The 22,838-nt window shown below is 38.1% G+C and overlaps 1 protein-coding gene across 1 annotated transcript in view; it reads right to left on the bottom strand.

Moving 5' to 3' along the window:
* The window catches only part of GMDS (GDP-mannose 4,6-dehydratase), a gene marked incomplete at both ends in the record, with an annotated part of 414,283 nt that overhangs the window by 204,434 nt on the left and 187,011 nt on the right, over window positions 1–22,838 (bottom strand). The window contains one exon of the mRNA XM_080339750.1: window positions 19,309–19,436. Coding sequence (XP_080195876.1) covers window positions 19,309–19,436 — 128 coding nt within the window. The remainder of the gene's footprint in view (window positions 1–19,308; window positions 19,437–22,838) is intronic.

Below are 22,838 nucleotides of genomic sequence, written 5' to 3'. Positions count from 1 at the left end.
AACCAAAAATTTATTCCATCTTCTTAAGTAGGAGATAGGAACTAAATGCAAAGAACTGATCCAGCCTGATCTTATCTGAAGACAGAGCTGATCAGATGCAGGGGTCTGGTTTTGTCCAAATTCCAACAAAAAGGTAAGTAACTTGAGACTGAAGATAAAATGAAATCTTCAACCTGCATGAAGAGATTAAAAGCAAAATGGGGAAAACAAACACGACACTATCAACACCTTTATGTAATGAAATTAATATTTCTTACAATCTTTATCCGGTTAGATAAAACTCTACGATGGGATTTCAACAAAATATACATCAGGCAAATGGAGCAAGAACATTTTCAAAACAAAATAAAAAGAAGAAATATGTTGGAATTGGACCTCAGTGTGAAGGGAAACAAAAGTTCACAAAAAGAGCTCCTTTCCAAGTTAGGCTGTAAACCAGGAACACATGGAGAGAAGAAAAGGCTGTTTGTATTGTTCCAGGGAACTGGACCAAGGATTATTCTATAATTGCATTAAGCAAATACAGTATAATATCTTACATAGTGAAAAGTTCAGAGACATCATAGGCTAAGTGACTGATCACAATACGCTGAGTCCTGTAAGCTGTTAATTCCTTAATTACTACAGTTACAAGCATTTTACACCAACATTGATGTGTTCTATAGGAAGGAAATGGGGAAATAGTATTCTGAGATATTTTCACCTTAGGTACAATTTTTTAATATATTCATTTTCAAATTCAGGTCCCATTGTGCCTATATTGAGGACGCTTGTGAGTTGATGAATTTTACACAATAAATTTCTGAATCTAAGACAAAAAATAGGCTTCAAAAACTGTTACTGAACTAAGACTTGTTTCAAGATGAATATGAGTTACTACACCAAGCAATTGCCGTACTCTAGGCATTACTTATGCCTTCCAAAAATCACATTATTATTATTATTACTATTATTATGATACTTACTGAAAAGAAAACTCAGGCAATGCCTTTCTGTCGGTTTTCAAGTCAACAGGTACTACCAGGTACAATGTTATCAAGACTCTGAAGAGAGACTGAGGAGAATTTGTTTCTCCCTCCAGCACTGCAGAATATTTCCTCGGTGGCTATAAAAATAAACCAAAATCAATAATATGTCTCCCAAGAAGTCTGATCTGTGTATATCCAGGACAAGATCTGCTACCATACCTTTATAAAGACCTATCTGCCTCTAGGCTGTGGGGAAGAGGAGAAGAAGTACTGTACTACTATAATTATGCTGATTTAAGTGTGGCAGATTTCTACAGTAGATGCAGCTTGACCTAAAGCTCTACTTGCCTTCAGAGACCCACCATGAAGACAAACCTGCCACACAGTACACACAACTTGCTTGTCTGTCTGTCTCACAGAGACACACTGTCCAGGCTAACAAACTTTCTACCATCCAAAAAAGATATTGAGAAAAGTCCACCCATAGGTTAATGGTTCTGTGTCCACCTTACCCTGGAGAGTTATGTGGCCATCCTAAATTAGCATAATACTATTGCCCTGAATTGGATCCACTGACTTGCATCAGTTGAATAACCAATTCTCCAAGCAAGGAAGGAAGGAAGGCAGGCAGGCAGGCAAGATTTGTTTCCAAAAGTGCTAAGGACACATTACATCCCTGAAAGCCAGGACACACTCCTTGTGCAGTTCATATGGGCCCAGTTCTGGGAGGTTCAAGATTCAGCATTATTTCTCACACAAGAAAACTGTCATCTTGTCTTCTCTACTACTCAGCTCTCTTTAGTTTTGCAAGTATGAAATAAAGAACATCCCTGGCTGGCTCCCAAAGTGGTCTGAGCCTTCCCAGCAGGAAGGACGGTGACTGGGATGAGAGGGCCCCCTTTACGGGGAGGGCAGACGTGGGGAGAAGGGGGGTGGGGTCTTAGGAGAACAGATAGGGATGCTAGGGACCACCCAGGAGATAGAGAAAACATGGGTTAAGGGGAAAGCTGGGGAAGCTCCTGAGCATGTACAGTAGCTAATTGTTAAATTTTAACCACTTGGCCTTTTAAATCTTTTTTTTTTTTTTTTTTTTTTTCCCTTTCCTTTACACACACACACACAGAGCAAAGGCATAGCTCATGTTCAGAAGTAACAGCTTGCAAAGGCATTTAAAACTAAAGCAGATTTTTAAATTTAGCACAGCCTTCTCAGTGCTTTCTAATCCTGGCTCAAAGGCTGAACTTTTTAAAATTTGTTACAAACAAAAATGTTAAGAGGTTCTCAGACTTTGATGGGCTTTGCTAAATTTAAACTCGGTGAAATTTTAATAGGAAATTACAGACTGAAAATGATATAGCCATAAAGAAAGACCACAGTGGAGCTTCTTAATATGCATTTCTCTCTTGCAAAGCTCTGCAGTGGTAGTATCACAACACCTACCTTCCTGTGCAAGCAGTAAGTATCTTTCCTTGGACACTCTCTGGTCCAAGATTTCCACCGTATTCCCAAATTTGACTCCACAGCAGACCCAGAAAGGAGAGAGGAGCGGGAGTGCAGGGCCACGCTGGACACCTGAAAGTCACCTATTGTTCCCAGAGGCGGGCAGCCCTGCAGCCACGCAAGGCATGCTGACTCCATGCTTCCAGAGGGAACGCTTGCACAGGGCTTGCTCTCCACCTTCCAATACTCTGAGGCACAGAAACACTGTAGTTTGGTGTTAATTGGGTAAGTCCCCCATTTTGATTAAAATGAAACTCCAGACTTTTCCCATTCTACCTCCAGTTACTTTTTATTATTGTTTAGCTAAAATAAATGTACTCTGATGGTGGTTCCTTTCTTCACTGCACTAGTGCTCCACAAGAAGTCTCCTCCCTTCTTGTACAGAGGGCTCACTCTACACATGCATACGGGGGCTTTATTTCAATCCAGGCCCAGACACCGAAATCTTGCCTGACCTGTGCTGTAGGCATCCTTTCGTCCCACCCTGTCCCCTGCTGTCCTGGCTCACTCATGGGTTCACTTGAATCGTCTCCAACCCCTTCTTTTGCTCCTGACCGGACCACCTGGATGGACTCCAGACCCGATTAATCACCTCACTTTGGGTGGAGCTGTTGATGGGACCTTTCCACCCACACCCAGCTCTGCCCATCCAGCTCAGATGCTGCAGGACTGTGCCTTGGTTGGTGAGGGTACTGCCTGTGCTGGGGTCACTGTCAGCACACAGACTGTTCCAATCCTGGTGCAGCCCTGTTCCTGCTGCTCCCTGACACCAAAAACCACTGCAACATGACAGGGACCTTCTCCTCAGCTCTCTTTGGCATCAGAGAAGTCACCAGTTAAAAAAGTCCTGGTGTGTTTATTCTTTTAGCACCTGTAACTAGTAGCAATAATAGCAGCAACAGCAGTGAAATAATGAAGAATTTGCCATCTAAAACAGGTATGGAGAACACATCAAAATATGAAGCAACATTCATCTGGGGCCATGGGAGAAAAAAAAAAAATAAAAAGAAGGAACTGCTATTGGAAGAAGCAGGGTATGAGGCGGATAGTGTAGGCGAAGTCTGATGGGGAAAATGGAGAATGTCTCAAAGTCAGGACTGTGCAGAAAACACAAAGAGGCTGTGCCATAATACTTGAGATATTACCAGAGAGCTTGAAGGTGACTAGAATAATGTTGAAAGACTCCTTCAGAGACAGGACCATGCACAAGACAACACAAGCTGTCCCTTGGTGAACTATGGAAGAGTGTGCATACAACCAGTGTTGCAAGTTTCCTTGAGGCACAATGAATCTGCAGAGGAAAGGCATCATGATCACTGGGTTTTTTCTCACTGCTCAGGAAGAAGGACTGCTGAAGAGCAAAATCTATTACTTGCTAGCCATCTGACATCTGTGCTACAGCCAGGGCTTGTCACGGTTGCGCTTTTCCAAGGTGGCACAAACACACACCTACCATGTGCAACAAGGACAAGGCACAGAAGCACTGTGAAGCCTGCCACTAAACCTCCCTCAAACCCCAGCTTTCAGCAGACCTTCTTGGGGCCTTAACAGAAGAACTGTTATGCTCGTGGCTCACATTTTGTGGAAATAAGACATTAATCTACCTCTCTTGTCCAGCTCTTTATCTTCTCCTTTTCTGTCTGCTTTGCAAGGTGGCCCTCATTTATTCTGAGCAGAGGCATCCCATGGCTAGGAATATTCAGAGTATCACAACTGACTGCAATATATGTAGTGACTCACGACACATCTGTCACCACAACAGACTGAAGAGCCTGCCATCCCAGAACCACTCATCCTGGTCTATGAAATTTTAACACCGCATCTCATCAGAGCACATACGCATACTCATTACTGACACATAACAAATTCAAAGAAACTGAAACCAATTATGACAATAAATTTTGGATTAATCTTATTCAGGCAAATTATTTAATTTCAATTGTACTTCTACGCCCACAAAAGAGAGTTATCGTAGCCATATACCATGTCCCACAACTGAACTGCAACACTCTTTCAGTGCCCATCACTTTTTTAAAGGACACTGAAAATTTAAAATGTTTTCTATGCATTAAATTAAATTACTGTATCTCTGGAACTGAAGTTGGATTTTTACAAAGGCAACACATAATGCAAGAAGCATGTAATTTAATTGTTTTTACATATTTATATTCAAATATTCTGAATTTAGACACATGTGTGTTTCCGTATCTGTCCCTATCAGAGCCTCAGGAATCTTCAGCTAAACTATTTTAGTCAAGATGACTTTCAGGAATTTAATGTAAAACAGGCACTGAGAAAACTCAGTCACTGGGCATACCACATATATATATTTTTTGACCATAAAAAGTGCAAAAGTTCACTCACTATGTTAGTTTTATCCCACTCCCGATTAATGTTGAACATTTTAACAATTATGTTCTCTGCTGCTGTTAGAAATACACACACGCCCGCTTTGTATTTTTTTTAGAGGTGCTCTAGCATAGAGCTTGTCTTGTTTTCTGCCACCGTAGATGCTATAAAATCGTGCTTGATTCAGTTTACTTCTTTCCTCCCCTCCCTTCTTCTCTTTTCCTCAGCCTTCTCCTCCTCCATGTTCTTGGGTGGGCAGATTCATGGGGAGACTTGGTTTTTAGTATAGCCACCACCAGGCAGTTTGCTACTCTCCTGAAGCACATCTGGGCTTTATATCAGGCCTTTAATTAATCCTCAGTGAAAGCCGAGCTATGACATTTTGACTGGGCAGGCTCCAGTTTTGGACAGATCTTGATTTATTGCGACTGAGTCTCGACCTACTTTGATTTATTTCAGCTTTGGGGAGGAGGGCAAGCACTGAACAGAAAAAGCACTGTTGGATGCAGAGCAAGTGATGCACGTAAAGGACCTCCAGAGTACTGTGGCCCAAATGACAAACAGCTCAGACCATTTGCAATAAAATTAAAACAAAAAAAAGCCCAAGTGATGATAAGATATTGGTGAAAGAAATCACTTAAAGCAACAACAACTGCCACTACCAAAAAAAAACCACCAAAACCAAAAAACAAATAACGAAAAAACCAACAAATAATAAAAGGCTTAGTGAACTAGGATCAAACTATTTGGCAGAAAGTGCCAACAAAGGAAGCTTATGCCTTATCTCTAAGTAAACAATAAATCCCTGGTCACTCATTAGTGCTAATCATGCCTCTCATCTGCATTCAGCTAAATACAGAGAAGCAGGACCAATGCTTTCCTGATGAGCCGCTTTCAATGAAAAGGATGTTCTGCTATTGTCTGCCAACTTGCCTTGGGTGGATGTCCTTTTGCAGGTCTCCCTCTCTAACTGTACTGTGCACAGCATACAGTGTGCCAAGTCTTCTGGACAGTGAGAACAAAGATAACCGGAGCCAAACTATTAATCTAAATAAAGCAACAAACATCACAATAATAGAAGCCACTGCATAACAAATCCAATCTGCTTAAGTTATAAAGCTTTATTGTTTCTATGGGCAGGCTTACTCTCTTAGGTTCTGTTTTAATTCAAATTCTGTTGGACAGATGACTTGGCAAGTTTATTCTGAATACTACTGTAGCTACTTCCAATTAATTTCTATTGTGTGAACATTCAAAGAAACTCGATATCTTAAAAATTCTAATGAAAACAAGTACTTTTATTGTTTGCCTTTAACAGCTTTTGTAGAAAAAAAAATCAAATACCCTGATTTCTCCTTCCCTTGTGCTTTCTTTTCACCAATGGAAATTCAGATTTTGTTGGTTTTTTTTCCCCCCATTCTAACTATGGGAACTAGAGAATTTACGGCTCTATCAAAAGAGAAGAGTGAAGCTCAGCAACTGAGAAGCAAAAAACTTTTAGTCTAAACAAACTGGCAATTTTTATTTGTTGACACCTATCAGGCTCCACTGCCTATCAAACCTCGAACCACTTCAGTAACACCTCAGATGATACCTCGATAGTCCCCACACGAAGCCTTGGGATGACAAATTTTTGCCCTCTTGTTATTCCCTGTAACATAAGACAGGAGGATAAGCCATACGTGCACATGCAGGAAAGACAGTAGGATTGAAATCACCATCTGACTTAAAATGACTTGGATTTTCTTCCAATTGAGAAGAAATTACATGGGTGTTCTCAGTCTAATCCATATCACATTGACTAGTTTTATCATCAGTAAAAAAGTTGCATTTATTTTAGATGTGGTAGGCCTATCTGTGCTGGTAGGCTATACAGGCATCCTGTATTGTTCCCTATTTGGGTGGGCAGGTTGAGCTGGCTTCCTGTGCACAATACAAAACCACTAATTCTGCAGAAATGTAGAATATTCAAAGGCCAATAGATGAGAACCTAGGAAATCAGTCCCTCTTAGCTTCAGGAATAGAAGTCAAACTAGTGTTAAGGACAATTCTCAAGTCAAAGTTTTCTACTGAACACATCTTTCCCTCACCTCTCTTCACTCTGTAAGAAAACAAATCATCAAAATCTAACACAAATATTTGCTATTTTCTATGTTTTTGTCATTGTTGTTTTTTGGGTTTTTTTGTTGGTTTGGGTTTTTTTTTTTTGGTGCGTCACTCAAGTTGGAGATTTTCAGGCTTCTTTCACAGACAGAATTAAGCAGGGGATGAGAACATAGCATACACTTATCAACCGGGGTCTTAATCCTCATCTTATATTGCCCCCACAATCCCCCCATACGAGGATGCAGCGTATCACCATCAGCTGTGCTCCTCTTGTGTATAAATTTGTTTTTCTCTGCCACACAGTGCTGCTTCTAGCTGCTACAGAGTTGATCGTGGGTGGGATTCCAGATGCTAGCTTTTAGCCTGAGCCTGAACACCGCCATTTTACTCTTGTTTACAAGCAGTTTTATTTTCTAGCCTTTATCTGCCTTCACAAAATATAAAAGATTGTGTGATTTTTTTCCTTCCAAGAAAGTGGGATAACACTGTATGCGTCAGCAGAACTTTCTAATAGCAACCCAGCCAGAATTTGCAGTTATAAATAAGTAGGCTGTTTCAGTGAAAGAAACTTTATATGAACCAGCATCCCAGTGAAACCTTATATCTAGGCAAAAAGGATAACTTTATGATCCAACTAATAAAACTATCAGCTTAGTTAGGAGTCAACTGTTTCACAAACAACTCCAGAACATAAAAAACTATTTAAGACATTGTTAAGATAGTGTTTTCAGAATTTGGATTTTTTTCTGTGACTTGAAATATTTATGATACATTGTATTTAAATGATCAGACTGCTATAAATCAATGCAACTAAATGCCTACCATCAGCATGCAATTTAATTACATAATTTGTTAAGAAACCTCATATGAATAAATTAAACCAAGGGAACTGAGGCTTGTTTCTCTTTACCACATAGTGCATTTTAAAGGCAAATGACAAATATGCATAATTCTGCTATTATTTAACATTATTTTCTGTAATCACTCCTAAATGAATGTAGTAACAAGGATGATTAATTTACTTTCATTTTGGGTGAACTTTTTACTGAAGCTTGTTCTTCTTCCAGCTACACTTTTACACACGTGCCTGCTGGTTTTACAGTGACCTTATTTAGATGTGACCTTGTGAAAATCAGCAACAAAAAAACCTTCTTTAAAGAAAGTCCAATTTACTTAATTACAAGGAGTGGGCAGTTGTGCACCAATTTCATCATTCTCTCATACTTGGGGCTGAAAACTGACACAGAGTGGGCTAGGTGAAAATTCTTTATTACACTTCCTGTTTATATTGGTAACACATTAAATGGAATTTTAATGTCTCCTGAGGTCATTTTTAGAGCCAAATTTTGGCTGTCCCTATCACAGGTGTACTGAGTAACTCTATGTGGGCACAGAGCCTCTTTCTTTTCTGCCACCCTCCACCTCTCCATGCATAAATGTAAGATGCAATGGGTAAAGTCAAGTCCCACCAAAGTCAATAATCGTATTATTAGAGCAAGGTTTCACTCCAAACGAATTCCAGCAGCATGGTCCACCCTCAGGCTTCCCAGGAGGGCAAGGAGGGAAAGCACAGCCCCCTTGGGGCTTGTGCACTTCATGCGTGTGTTCTCAGCATTTATCACTATCTGGTCAAACAGAGTATTTTAAAAAATGTTTTCTTAGCACTCATATTTGTAAGATTCCATTAAAATGCTATACATTATATGAAGTTTTACATTAAGTGTGCTTGGACCATAAGAATTTGCACAAACCTCCAACCAACATCAGTTCTAAATTGCTACTCACCTGGTCTTCAAATACTTTAAAAAGAAAACCAAAATCTCCTAGAGATGATGCGCTGGATAGCACAGCTAACCTGGAAAAGCTCCTCAGAAGACAAGCTCCTTTGTGCTCCACCTTGGCATCCCTGGAAAGCAGAGCACAGCTGGGTCCTGCCCCAAGGCAGGCTCTTCCTTGCAAAGCAGTATCATTTCTGCTGCCAGTACAACTCATTCAAAAAGCCACATTCCAGCAATGCATGCCACAGTTATGGCATGGAAGTCACTGGAAGTAGTTTGCAAGGTATTATGGGCTGAAATAAGACATCCAATAAACATATATATGGAACATGTACAAATAGGAGCAATGGTGACTTCCTTGGGTGCAGCTTGAATGTGGCGCTTACAACACAACCTCCTCTTGGCACTGGTGTTTGAAAGCAAGGCTGCTGGCAACCAGGAGATGATGGTTGTGAGAGGCACAGTGCCCAGCGGCAGTCAAGCATCTCTTGGGCTTTTCCTTGTTAGGAGACAGACCTACTACATCATAGAATCATAGAATAATTTTGGTTGGAAGAGGCCCTCAAGATCATTGAATCCAACCATTAACCTAACACTGTCACTAAAACATGACTCTAACAACCTCATCTAAATGGCTTTTAAACACCTCCAGGGATAGTGATTCCACCACTTTCCTGGGCAGCCTGTTCCAGTGCCTGACAATACTTTTGGTGAAGTTTTTCCTAATATCCAGTCTAAACCTCTCCTGCTGAAACTTGAGGCCATTTCCTCTTGTCCTATCACTTGCTACTCAGGAGAAGAGACCAACACCCTCCATGCTACAATCTCCTATCAGATAGTTGTAGAGCGCTAAAAGGTCTCCCCTCAGCCTCCTTTTCCCCAGGCTAAACAGCCCCAGTTCCTTCAGCTGCTCCTCATCAGACTTGTGCTCCAGGCCCCTTACCAGCTTTGTCTCCCTCCCCTGCACTCTCTACAGCACCTCAATGTCTATTTTATGATGAGGGGCCCAAAACTGAACACAGGATTTGAAATGTGGCCCCACCAGTGCAAAATACAGGAGGAAAAGTACATATGCCACATAGCCTACAGACCATCCCATCTCATGCCTTCTGATACCTTTCCAATAATCTGAGATCCTCTTTTAATTTGGAAGATGAACAGTTCTACAATGGTAGTATTTTTAATATATATCTACCTTGGACATCAGTAATAATACTGGCAATAAAATGGAAAGGGTATACTTAAAATACTTTTCCCTTGTCAATTATTTCCCTTTTAAAATGAATATGATATATTAAAAACCTGATGCTTGATGAATTTAAAACACCTCAGAGGAAGAGAGAAATTCCCACCAGACATGAAAAAGGAAGGTTTGTCTGGAAACAAATGCAGCATAATAAATTAATGGTGAGGGGGAAAATATGTCTGTATTGCATGAGGAAAAAATACTGCATTAGTAACACAAAGCATTACTTTTTCTTGTAAAATAAGGTAGACTGCAGAAAGATTGTACTATTTGTACCAAGTTTTCATTATGTCAAAAGAAATGTGTGTCTGGTATTATTGCATCAGGGTTGCCTTGATAAACAGTTTTAGTATAGAGCAACATCTCACTTGTTAGAGATTAAGGCAGTCAATGCTCTAATAATGCAATTTGCCGCTCCTTAACAAAATCTGTAAAGTACACTTAGAAGAAAGAAAACCTCTTCTGATATTTAAAAAACAAACAAACAAACAAACAAAACACAACAAAAAAAACCCAAACCCATTTGCAGATCAAGAAATGACAGCACACAACTAGCACTAGAAATAACAGCTTCTAAAAAGTACAAAGCTTGTTATTAAGAGCAAAGTTAGAGAATAAATAAGAGAAGTCGGCTAAACACTCCCAGGACTCCTCAGGACCCAGCAGTTTGGGGAACGGCTCACAGCAGGGCCTCCTAGCTGGAGGTCATGGCTCTTTAAGATGTCAAAAGGTTGACTTTGCCCTGTTATTCTCATGTTGTTGAACAGGAGAGGCTAGACTAAGCAAAAATGTGCCTAAACTGCATTCAACTCTACAAAAAAAAAAACAAAAAAAACCTAGCAATTTGTCCTTGCAGACAGGCAACATTTCATATGAATAGTTAGCAATCCCCTGATTTTGCTTCCTCAAATCCAATAGCAGACATCCTTTAATCCCACTGCACAACAGAAAATGTAGAAAGCAGATACATGGGCCCACTCACTTAAACTCCACCAAAATCCTTATTTCAGTAGCAACAATAAAATGACCACCAAGCTTTCTAGCATCAGGAATTGCACTGTGCATCAGCAGAGCCTGTGGGTAAGGACAGCTGCTGGGCTCCCCTGCACCACTCAGCCTTGGCCTGCACAGAGGAGGTGGCACTGGGGAGGTCTGAGGGAACCACCAGCTGTTTTGCACAGCCCTCATGTAAGCTGCAGGCATAGGATGATGGCAGGGATCCACTGTTCACTCCATTCACCTCTTCCATAGCTGCAGGCAAATCCATCTCAGCCATACCGCTGAGCTGACTGTGGATGGGGGATAAGAAAGCACCAACATTGCTCACCTACCTTGCAAATGTAATGCTCCTCATACTCCTGAGGAAACAATTGTTCTTTTTGCAGAAATCACATGGATTTTGAGGGGAAGAGGAGTTGAGCTCATGACAGCAATAATCTTTCTTTACATACTTAACCTGGTAACCAAGTCAACCATCCCAAGGGAAAGCTTAATGTCGGCCAAAGGCGGCCAACTGGAAAGTTCAGCTGCTCTATCTTTGGACCATTTATGTTGGTTGTTAGGTCAAGGCTTCATCCAAAAACACCTACAGCTAAAATTCAAGTATTTCTGCTACAACTAAAAGTGGCATATTAAGTGCACCCTGTGGGTTTGGGGAATGTTTCCCACTCAAACAATCAAAAAACAGTGCTTTTTTCCATACCTTGATCAGGAAAGAACAGTCACTCTGCTGATAACCAGTCTTCTTAATAATACACAGAATATTAACAGTTAGAGTACAATAATAATGAGCCTTGACATTTTAATTTATCTTCTGAAGTATATCTTCTTTCAGTGGAATGACCTGAAATTGTTGGAGGGCTATAATCTTTGGTTCTGGGAATGCACTGTCCACGATGTTTTACTGGCTTCATTTCAAATGAAAACAATTACTGTATAGTGAAGATGTTACCACACAGACATAACAACACCCTTAACTATTTTTGACTTCCAGTGTAAATTGAATGATTATGGGTTTTAAAAATGTCCTCATTAAATTTTAATGATCTATTTTAAGGGATTTTCCCCCTTATTAAAATTAAAACCAATTATGTTATACAGCTTTCTCAGAATGTGGTGCATTGCTCCAAGATTCAAATAAATCTGTACATAATAGATTATTTAATAAAGAGAAACTATCTGGGTTATTACAGGTGGGGGTTGTAGCAGTACCTGTTATTAATGTTGCCTAACATTTACCAATAAAAGACGCTGCTTGCTGTTCTTTAAAATGTTGCCAAATATCATCTGACTGAATAAAAAATTTCTGAGTTCAAAGGTAGACACACCTGTTGTGGTTTTGTTTGATTGTTTATGTTTTTGTTGTTGTTTTATTTTTGGTTTGTTTTTTGGGGTTTTTTTCCCTACTCATGATACTTGTGATAAGGAAAAGAGCAAAGAAAGGAAGGAAAAATGTCAGTTGAAATTATTCAGCTGATTAAATAATAAATTTCATATGTATTAATTCCACCATGAAGCTCAGCACTTTTTTCCATCTACTCAACGGTTTCCTTGTTGTACAGTAAGTATTTGAAATTTTGCATTCAGAGGGCCAGAGAGTGTTTATGTGAACATTTCCATCAAATTTGCCCTGGACTTGCCCAATTCGTAAGTTTTGTGTGGGCTAAAATGGGAAAAAAAAAATAAAAAAAAAATCATGGTTTACATAAATTCAGGAGAGACTTGTGAAACCTTTCTGTTAAATTTGGTGATGATTTACGGTGAACACGCTCCCTCCCACGATGGGGCAGTGGTTTCCCTCCAGGTGCAACTGCAGTCTCAAGCGGGCTGTCTGGTGTCCTTGCTACCTGGGTCCAGGCAATCCCATCTCCGTCGTGAGATTCATCTCTTTCCCACAGTCTCATCTGCAACTGCCCCGAGTCAAAACCACCACAAGACTGACTGGAAGGTGGAACAGATGTTTTTTTTTAAAGTCTGGTTTGTTTTCACCCTGGTGTTATTTTGCCACTTGCTAATGAGTAAACATTGTCCTGCAGCATGCACTGACATGATACTGCAATGACAGTATATATACTGTGTTTTATAGTCTCTCTGCTGGCACCCATATGTTTACTTTTGATCCCATCACAGGTATATGTATAGCTCCAATACACGGACTCTATCACAATTTTACTTGTTCTTCTACACACTGACAGAGTGGAAAACCAAAATAATAAGAAAACAGCCTGCATTTAAGGTTACTTCTGAAAAGTGTCTTAATTTGGTATTCCATGAGAAGAATACACTGCTAAAGAAGAATTTGTCAGAAGAACTCTTGTAGTTGTGTTATTTGAATAGATACTGTATTCAAGCTTCAAGGGCATAATAGATCAGTCTCAAAAATAAAACAACAATACATAATTTATCAATCTGGAAACCTTATACTTCAAAGAAGCCTTATTCTAAGCTTTCCATCACTCCAATTGAATTTTAAGACCACCACTGTAACAAGACTACTTAGAAAACCACTGGGGTGGCCTTGATAATAATAGACATATCATTGTTGAGGCACAGGAAACTAAACCAGATGGTTTTGCTGAGGGAAGCACTTTTTTGGCTTTGTAAAGACTAAAACCACTGATAGGTCAAACACAAAAGTGGTGGAAAAAAAAAAAGCTAAAGGAAAATTTATGTAAATAAGACAAAAAATCTTTTTTACAGTTATATTCCACTCACAAAAAAATGTCTGCAATAAAATTAAAAGGAAGAAATGGTGCTGTAGTTCTGAAATAGATCAGGATAGTTTTCTGAAAGGGAAAGTTCTAACAGCAACATTTAAAGTAGGTACTGCTGCTGGAAATCCATATCATATGATGTGCATTAGACAAAACACCTATACGTTGTAATTAAAACCTTTTCTTTCCTAATTTTCATGTTTTAAATATGGCGAACATTCATGTCTACTGTAACATGTTGTTTCTTGTTCAATCTCTTACTGGCAATCATGCCAAATTTAAAAGAAAATAGCACATAGTACACCTCTTAAAATACTTGAAATCAACACTATTTTCCACAAAACAATCCATGCATCTACAGAAACGTATATACATTCACACACACACACAAATACACAGGTGGGGAGTGTGTGAGTGCATGTGTTTAAAGCATGCTTGAATTTTCCCACTTACGCTGAAGTTGTTTAGAGTCACATTATTAACAAACTTGAGCATTACAGGAGATTTATAACCAAAAGCCCCAAAGAACTTTGTTTTCCTTCTCTTTAATGCAGACATTATCTACATAAGTGAAATTAAGATGACCGTGCATTACTCTGGTATGAGTTGCAACTATTTCTAAAACTCAAGAAGTCTAACCAACAGGATAATCAGTTCAATTGATCGCCGCATCAGAGCAGGTTGGATATAATTTTAAAATCAATTTGGCTTAATAGAGCAAATAATTATGCCAGCTCAAGCAACCTAATGGAACAAAAAGGTTGTCATTCTGAAATACATAAAATACTCTTGAGCACCTGAATGGCTCAGAAAACTTTACCTACATTCTCAAAGTCAAGTACTGAGAGTTTAAAATTATTTCTTAACTTCTGTTAGAAGTGACACTAAGTGAAAATAAGCAGTAATAAGGAAGAAAACATTCTTCTCTTCAGTCCATAACAAAAGGGTAATCCTCATTTAAAAGCATGCCTTTAAGTTCATGAGTCAATCTCAGAACTAATACAAGGTATTGATAGTTACACATACAGATATAACTGACCTTCCTTTTATAAGCAACAATCCTCAAACAAAGCAAGACTCTCACAAGCAAGTATTCCACTGGGCTGATAAAAGGATATGTCAAAAAAAAAAAATCAAGTCTCATCAGACTAAGGTAAAATATATTTCAAAAGACGAGACATCCTTCACAGTTCAAGAAAACAACAAAACAAAACTAGAAATTCCTTTACGAACAGTCTTGCTGGCTGAATACTTATGCACAAGAGTAAAGTAAAATTTTAAATAATTCTGTCTGGCAGGGGTTTTCATAGTTAAACATATACATAAATATAGAAGAAGGGATTTCTCACAACAGAAATGGTAGCAGCTGTCTCTGAGGGTCAGGTGCTACCTAAAAATATGCTAAATAGAAGAATCAGGAGTAAAAGACCAGATGATGCTGATTGGAGATTTAAATGCAGAAGGTATTACTGTAGATTAGATTTTACTGTCTCAATTTAAACATGTGTAAAATATTTTAAGACAATAAAAATGACTGCACATTTTCTTGTGCACTTTTTTCACAAAGTACGAATCAGTATCAGTACCAGTAAAAAAAAAAAAAAAAAAGATGGAACATCTCTTTAAACAGTTTCTTAATGTGTTTGGTTGGACTGTACAATAACTTACTATATTATTTATAAACTGTTCTCTTTAAAAAAAAAAAAAATTAAATATAAATTAATGGAAGCTAATTGCCGTACATTGCAGTGGTTCTTGATTTCACCATGAATTCATGAATTAATTGAATTTGAACCCATCATGAGTCCTCCGTAACTATTGCTTGAATTAAGTGTAGGCAAAAGAAAATATTTCTGATCTGCATGAATTCTTAAAGGCTATTAAAACTGTTACCTTGGACTTTTCTTTCTTAAGGTATACATTGACAGGCTTTTTCACAGCATTCTTCAGTGCTGCATCTATGGTGTTCCACAATAATTAACAAGTATATATTATGCCAATACACTGGTGATTTGTTGAACAGACACAGTTAAAACTTCAGTGGAGCGGCAGTTCCTTTTCTCATATTTCTTCTCTCTGCACAACACTGAGGTGCAGGCAGTGCAACTGTAGAGGCAACCTGAGCACCAGTGGATGATAAAAAGGAGACTGAAGGAAAGGAGGAAAAAGCCTCAGCTGATGAACCTTAATAAAAGCAAACTTGCTCTCTACCCAGAGCCACTTTTTGACATGACTATGTCCTATTTGTTAGCCATTTCCTTATAACTTTACAAATAAATGTGTCAATTACTTCCTCAAGAGCACTAGTTGAAGGTTTCAGTTGCATGTGTACCTTCACGACTTCATTTGCAATATTTAACATGCAGGAAATGAAAAAACAAAGATGAAAAAACAAAGACAAAAAACAAACAACAACAAAAAACAAACAGAGACAAAAAAATCCCAAACAACCAAACAAAAAAGCACAAAACACTAGTGATGGATTAATGCACATCTTTTTAATGGTTCAAGTTAAATGTTTCTGGGACTCTACACATATTTGAAATAAGTCTCTCGTATGAGTGTCTGAGAAAATTTGTATGGTGGCTTGTGTTTTATAAATGGCATAGAAATTAGTCAGACTGTTATGGCCTGATATTGTACTAATATTTGAAAATATCTAGCAGATAGTTTACTAAAACTTTCCGCAACAAATAAAGGGCATAAAGCACCATCACAAAACAAAATAGCACACAGAAGATTCATATATCAATAGCGCCAATAAATTGTTTTTCCTTTTCCAACTCAGTAGCATCTACAGTCACCTCTAATACCATCTCATAAGGCTTGTGCTAGATAATAGTGCCGTAAAAATGGAGAAAGGGGGAGTAAGAGGCAGCAGCAAATTCTGCAAAAATGTTAAGAGTTACAAATATAATTTTAGGATAAAAGTAATAATCCTCCGCCCAAAAAAATTTCACTGCCTACTTATTTCTATTTTGTTCTCTGCAAACGCTGAATGGAAACCTTTTTTTCTAGTGAGTTAGACTTCCCGGTTTTCGCTCCCCAGCATAATGCCGCTGTACCAAATTTTCACTTCCTGAAGGTGGCAGTTCAAGTCCAAGCTCAAAAACCTAATCAAACACATACTCCAACTGCTCTCTTCTGATATGAACCTATGTTCAAACATCAAACTTCTGAATCATCTGCTACTAAAGCTGGCCTCAACACACAGCTAACACTGAGCACACTGGCAACCCATCCCTGAACCTATGTGCTTCAGTGTGCATGCACTTCCATGCTTTACTGTGTACAGAAGCATTTGCCCAAAATCATTGTGGTAGTCAGATGAACGCATGTGATCAAAGCTCAAGAGTCCTGACTTCTGCTTGTGCTTTGTAACCACCAGACATCCTCCACTCAATATGCACAAGATATGATCTCTCCACAAAGTCAATGGGAGTTTGGTCACCAGCTTTTATGAGATCAGGAATTGACCCATAATGTTTTATAAAACAACAGAAAGGAATGTATTTATGGTTTTATTATTATCCCTAATAAGGAAATAAGGAGAAAGAAAACACAGTACATGGTCTAGTCTATACGCACATGTGTTACTTGTATTAACATCGATGGGATTTAAAAGTACATATGGAGAGGATAAGACATATCCTTATGTGTTCAGCCATATGCTTAAGGAAGCTCCCCAAATGCTTGTAAATACGATCATGCTTTCTAACGTACTATGTATTTATTTGAACAATGTTAAATCTCTAAGCCCTACTTTCCAGCCCATTAAAGCCTCAAATAATTGTTTATTTCCAGTTTAAACTTACTCTATTTTTCAGCCATTAGAAGGCTGCCTGTAACCACAGTTCCATGATATTCAGGGAATTAGAGAATTGATAATGACTCTCTCATTATGTGACAGGGTACCTCTCAAGGATGAGAAACACTCAAGATGAACTATATTCTAGTGAAGAATTCTTTCCAGAAGATTTTGGGACAGGGCCAAAACTGAAAGGTCTGGAATGCTACTTACACAACAAACATGTGTTTGTGCTGTAGACCTTGGACAACTACATTCCTTCTGGAGGCCAAAGGCCTTGAAATCCAGTCATTCTTCTGGAAAGATCTGTTCTCATTTCCTTTTTTGTTTTTAAAGGTTTGAACACTGGATAAGGGTCTGACCCACTAGGCACAAGAAGGTTATTCTGGATTTAACTTCTGGAAAAAGACATCAGAATTCATCCCATTATTTATGATCTCGTGCAAGTTGTCTCGGAACAAGATAGCTGAAGTATTTATAGAATATCCAATGCCTGTTAGCCAATTATGCTCATTACATTCATGTAACTGATCATTCTGTTTGGCTTATCTTTTACTTCCTTTCAGTTGAGACTGGGTAACTGACTTTATCAACACTCTTGACTATAGTTTCATCCATTAAAAAAGATGATTGGGATAGTTTACTGGCTTAACTGTTTCCATTAATGTCGTAGCCACAAATATAAAACAATGGTCATAGAGGCATAGTCATGACATCCATGGTGCCCTTACCACCTTACATGTAAATGCACCACAGAACCAAAAGTCAACTTTACTTATAGCCAGCTATGAGAAATCACCTCCTTTGCTTACTTGCTGTAATCCTTTCGATGCTAATGCAATATAGTTATTTACTTATTAAAATATCATCCAGAACAGAAGTTTATATTGCAGTGTTATGATTTTGTTTTCTTGCTGTTTCTTTTTAACTGTAAACAAGATTTGAGAGTTCAGCTTCTATTTTACCTTTTAAATCCCAACTTACGATAAAAATCTCAAATCAGACTTTTTCCTACTGAAATACTTCTTACTTTGTAATATAGAAAACCAAAATAAACAGTCATCATCTTTTTAAACTGCATCAATGAATGTGGAGCCAAATCCGGTTTCCCAGCAAGGAATTATTAAAAGACAGAAATAGTCCAATGACCACAGGAAATCTTTAAGCACCAAAATGGGGACAAAAGTCTCCTGGGGAAAAGACAATATTTCCTACATGGTCATTCATGTCTCCTTGTAATACAATACAGGGGTATTGTTTGTTTGTCTGCTTAAGTAGATTCATAGAATAAAATTAGAAACAAATCCTGACTACAAAAAGATTTCAAACACTAGATGAAGACACATTCTTTGCAATACCTGCCATCACAACTATGTTGTGACGCCTCTTTCCAACGTATAATCAGATAGACCTTTGGATCATTAATATATACATAATTCTTGACCCATTTTAATAAAGGCCGCCAACCTCCAGCGAGATCTCTGACTTCATGTCATATTGCATCTTGCTGCAATCTTAGTATTGGTCATATAATTTATCAAAACAATAGGAGAAATACTCAAAAATAGATCCACTTTATATTCAGCCCCCTCCTCCAAGGAATTTAGTCAAGGAATGTAAACCCAAAGATTTATTTTTCTGCTCAGGTCATGCATGGTGTAGACTGCTATGTTACTAAATTCCCTAGTCTGAAATCAAGAGCAAGATAAAATTAACAGGCCTCAATAGGCAAAAACATCCTGAGATGGCTCTCCGTGGACCCTGACCTGAAGTTACAGCAATAAGCATTTTTCCCCACCATGAAGACAAATTTAAAAAAGGAACGTGGTCTATAGCTTACCTCCACATAGTCCCTGGCATGTCCCCAGTCTCTCTTAGCATCCAGATTGCCCAGGCTGAAACAATCCAGCTGTCCGAGGTGAATCTTTGCTACTGATCGGCTAATTTTTCGAGTAACAAAGTTAGCTCCTGGAACAGAAAGAAAAGGTAGTATCAGCACAGTCACAGTGGCAGATAACTGGTCACAAGAAACACTTTGTGTAGCTCAGTACCTGTTTTTTTCAGTTTTTATTCACTTCCCCCACACCACCTAGAACCACTCCATCTTTTAACATTTGAAGAGACTAAGAAGGTTCCTGTGCAAGTGTCATGTTAGCTGCACTTTCACAGCAAACATCTTTCTTTGTGGGACTTCTTAAGCATTCCTAATTTGCTGCCTCAGTATTCAGTCCAGGCATAAAGCCAAAGAAAATAATTTGGAATGTCAGTTCTTAAACACAAAATGCAAAGGGTTACATAAAGAAGACAGACATCTTGGACCACCCTGAAGTTTTTTGTTGCCTTTTTTTTTTTTTTTTTTTTTTAAGGAATGCATACATCTAAATAAATTCATTTATTAATAAAAATATCTTGAAACTATCCAAATATTGTAATGGTTAAATGCATTCTTCTTTTCCAGGTTTTGGGGATTCTTTGTCCCCCAAATTCCATGAGATCATGAAATTGTGATTTAAACTTTACCAGTTGTAGGCTGTACTTTATTTCATCATAGTTCTGTGTTTTGTTCACTGTATCAATTTATAACATTTGTGTACCCATTTCTGCTCCCTGTAGAGTTGTTTTAAATAATATTTGTTTCTAGTTATTTTCCTACCTTGATTTTTAGCTTATGAAGGCTGTGTTTATAAAACATGGTCAACAGTCTCCTCAAAAGCATGAAGATTTTTATTTAGACTGCGAGTTCAGGCTAAACAAGCCTAATGACATTTGCAGACTAATGGGCCACAAAAATTAAAATTACATGCCTTTTTAATAGCTAAAAAAGTATGATAGATGGGTGACAGATGATACCTTATCAAAATGGAAAGCAGGAAAGTTAGTGGAAATCACTGCACTTGTAAAATACCCTTAGCAAATTTCGGAGGTCCTAAGCAGCGCAGCCTTTACATTCAATGTACAGTAGTACGTAGTATTTTCATTATGGAACTCCACTCTTGAGATATGCATCTCAATATTTTCTGCTTCCTGTCACACAAACAATAGGCTGCCGCAAAATTCTTAAATAATATGAAGTGTCTTTTCCAGACTACTAATTTTACCTATAAGAACTATATGAAATGAAGCAATGCAATAATTCAGATCTTATCACAGGATTGGGTAGAATTTAAATTTTCTGTCAACTAATTTGAATTCCAGTTATTAGCCATTTAGAATATATTATCAGTTTGCACTTGTTTTTTAAAGGATGTAAACTGTATAATTTCCGTATTCCCTGAAAAAGTGTTCATATATAAGGAAAACTTACAAAACAGTGTGATTTGCAAAATTTCAGTAATAAAAATATACTGCAGGGTATTTTTAATGGAAATATTAATAAAAAATTGGAGAAATTAGTCAATTTCCAGCTGGAAGCACAGGCCCTACTCCAGACTGCACTTTGCGTACTCAACAGGAGAAATACTATTATCCCAAAGATAAACCAACGCACATTACAAGACTGATACTGTGATGCTGCTATTGCAATTTCTGAAAGCAAAGTCCTGTGTTTCCCTGTTCCTGGCTGGACAGACTTGCAGTGAGAATGGAATTTTGGCTTAACAGAAAACAGTGACAATGTCTTGGGCTTAGTCAGGTGGGTACTTCTCCAAAGATTGTTTCCATTTTTTATGTTATCAAAGTGCTTTGAGATCTTCACATAGATTATTACTAATTAACTAGAAATAGATTCAGACTATTACACTAACTTATTAGGATTAGCTCTGAAACTTCCTAACTTTCTGCACTGAAATAATTTCAAATAATTATTCAGTACATAACAGTTGAAGGTGGAGCTTTTCCCTAGGCTTTATGTTCCAGACTGCAACTGACCAATAAGCAAAACTGGCTGCTTTCAACGCTGCATTCGCATTTGCAGTGAAAGCAATGAGAGTTCTAGTCATCATCTGCATTAAAACAAGTTTTACCATCAATCTATATGACTAATGAATGTCAGCTTCCATTTTTGAGTAACTGCTTCCTCAGCATAAAAGTATATTAGGAAGAGAGAGAGAGGGAAGGAGGGGGGCAAAGAGAGAGAGAACTTCTATGCTATCAACTTAACTTGAAACGCATGGAAGATACTGCACAGGAAAAAAACAGGTTCATCTAGTACAACACAGAAAATATTAGTAACTGCAGTCTTTTGCAGAGTCACTGGTAACATGAGAGAAACTATCTTCAAAGATCTTCTTCAAGCAAAATCAGAATATACCTCAAAAGGCAGAAATGAAGAATTAAAGAGTACCACAATGAAAATGGAAACCTTGATTTCCCAGCAATATTCCAGTAAGGGTTCAGCAATATAATACCAACCACCTTGTTGGAAGTACCTCTACATTAAAGATGTGAAAGAAAACTATGCTACTGTTCACTCTGAGAAATGTGATTAGAATTTTTTTTTTGCAACCAAGGACTTAATGGCACATTTCAAAGGCATTTAAATGATACGGTTCATAAATAATATTTAAATACTTATTCTCTTTAAACACAGTATCTTAAAATATCCCATTACACTGTATGTTTGACCTCATGCCATTAAATGCACATCATAACTAGAATTAAGGTGATGCCCACTGGAATCATACTAAATAGTTAAGGCTATGTCAGCATTTCCATTATAAAAGCTTGTCCTAGGAGTTTGCAACTGGGCTATAAAATCTTACTTTGGCCTGAAACTTGGCAGACGTAATGTCTCTTTCCTCAGGAATGATTCTATCTAAGGGTCTGTGTGGAGTGCTACAGATATCTTCATATTACTGAATAAAAAGTACCTTTTGAGACATCAATATGGTTAGCTTCCTTCCTTGGGAGATATTGAAGACACACCAATGTTGAATCTACATGAGCATTTTCCTCCACAGAATGGTCAGTTGGAAGAGTATCAACAGAGCTGCTGGTGTGTTAATCACTTCACCCTTTATATTGATTTTCATTGGATCAAGATGATGCAGCAGCCAAAATGCCACCATCTATCACAGCTGAATAAGGCCTACATTATTATGCTACTAACATTACTAATTCACATGGAAATTTGTTGGTTGGTAGCAAAAGAAACTAGCTTAGGTTGGAGGGGGAGAGGTCAGAGCTCCACATTTGTCTCCTGTCCTTGTACTGCTTCCTCAGTTCAGAGAGGTTTTGTAAATCACACCACCCTTCTCACACGTAGTACCAATGTGGAGTGTTCAAAACACTATAAATGTATGTCTTATTTGAATATTTATCCAAAATGTGCAAGGGTGGCACAGTTCTGGGACATTACTATCCTACAGTAACCAAGAGGAGAGTCATTCTTGCTCCCTTGGTAGGGACAAACATGCTGGGCTAACTGCCTTG

The sequence above is a fragment of the Nesoenas mayeri genome, assembly GCF_963082525.1.
Source record: "Nesoenas mayeri genome assembly, chromosome: 2".
Lineage (NCBI taxonomy): Eukaryota > Metazoa > Chordata > Aves > Columbiformes > Columbidae > Nesoenas > Nesoenas mayeri.
The sequence above is the reverse complement of the archived record's forward strand: the minus strand, read 5'-3'. Positions and strand labels throughout refer to the sequence as shown.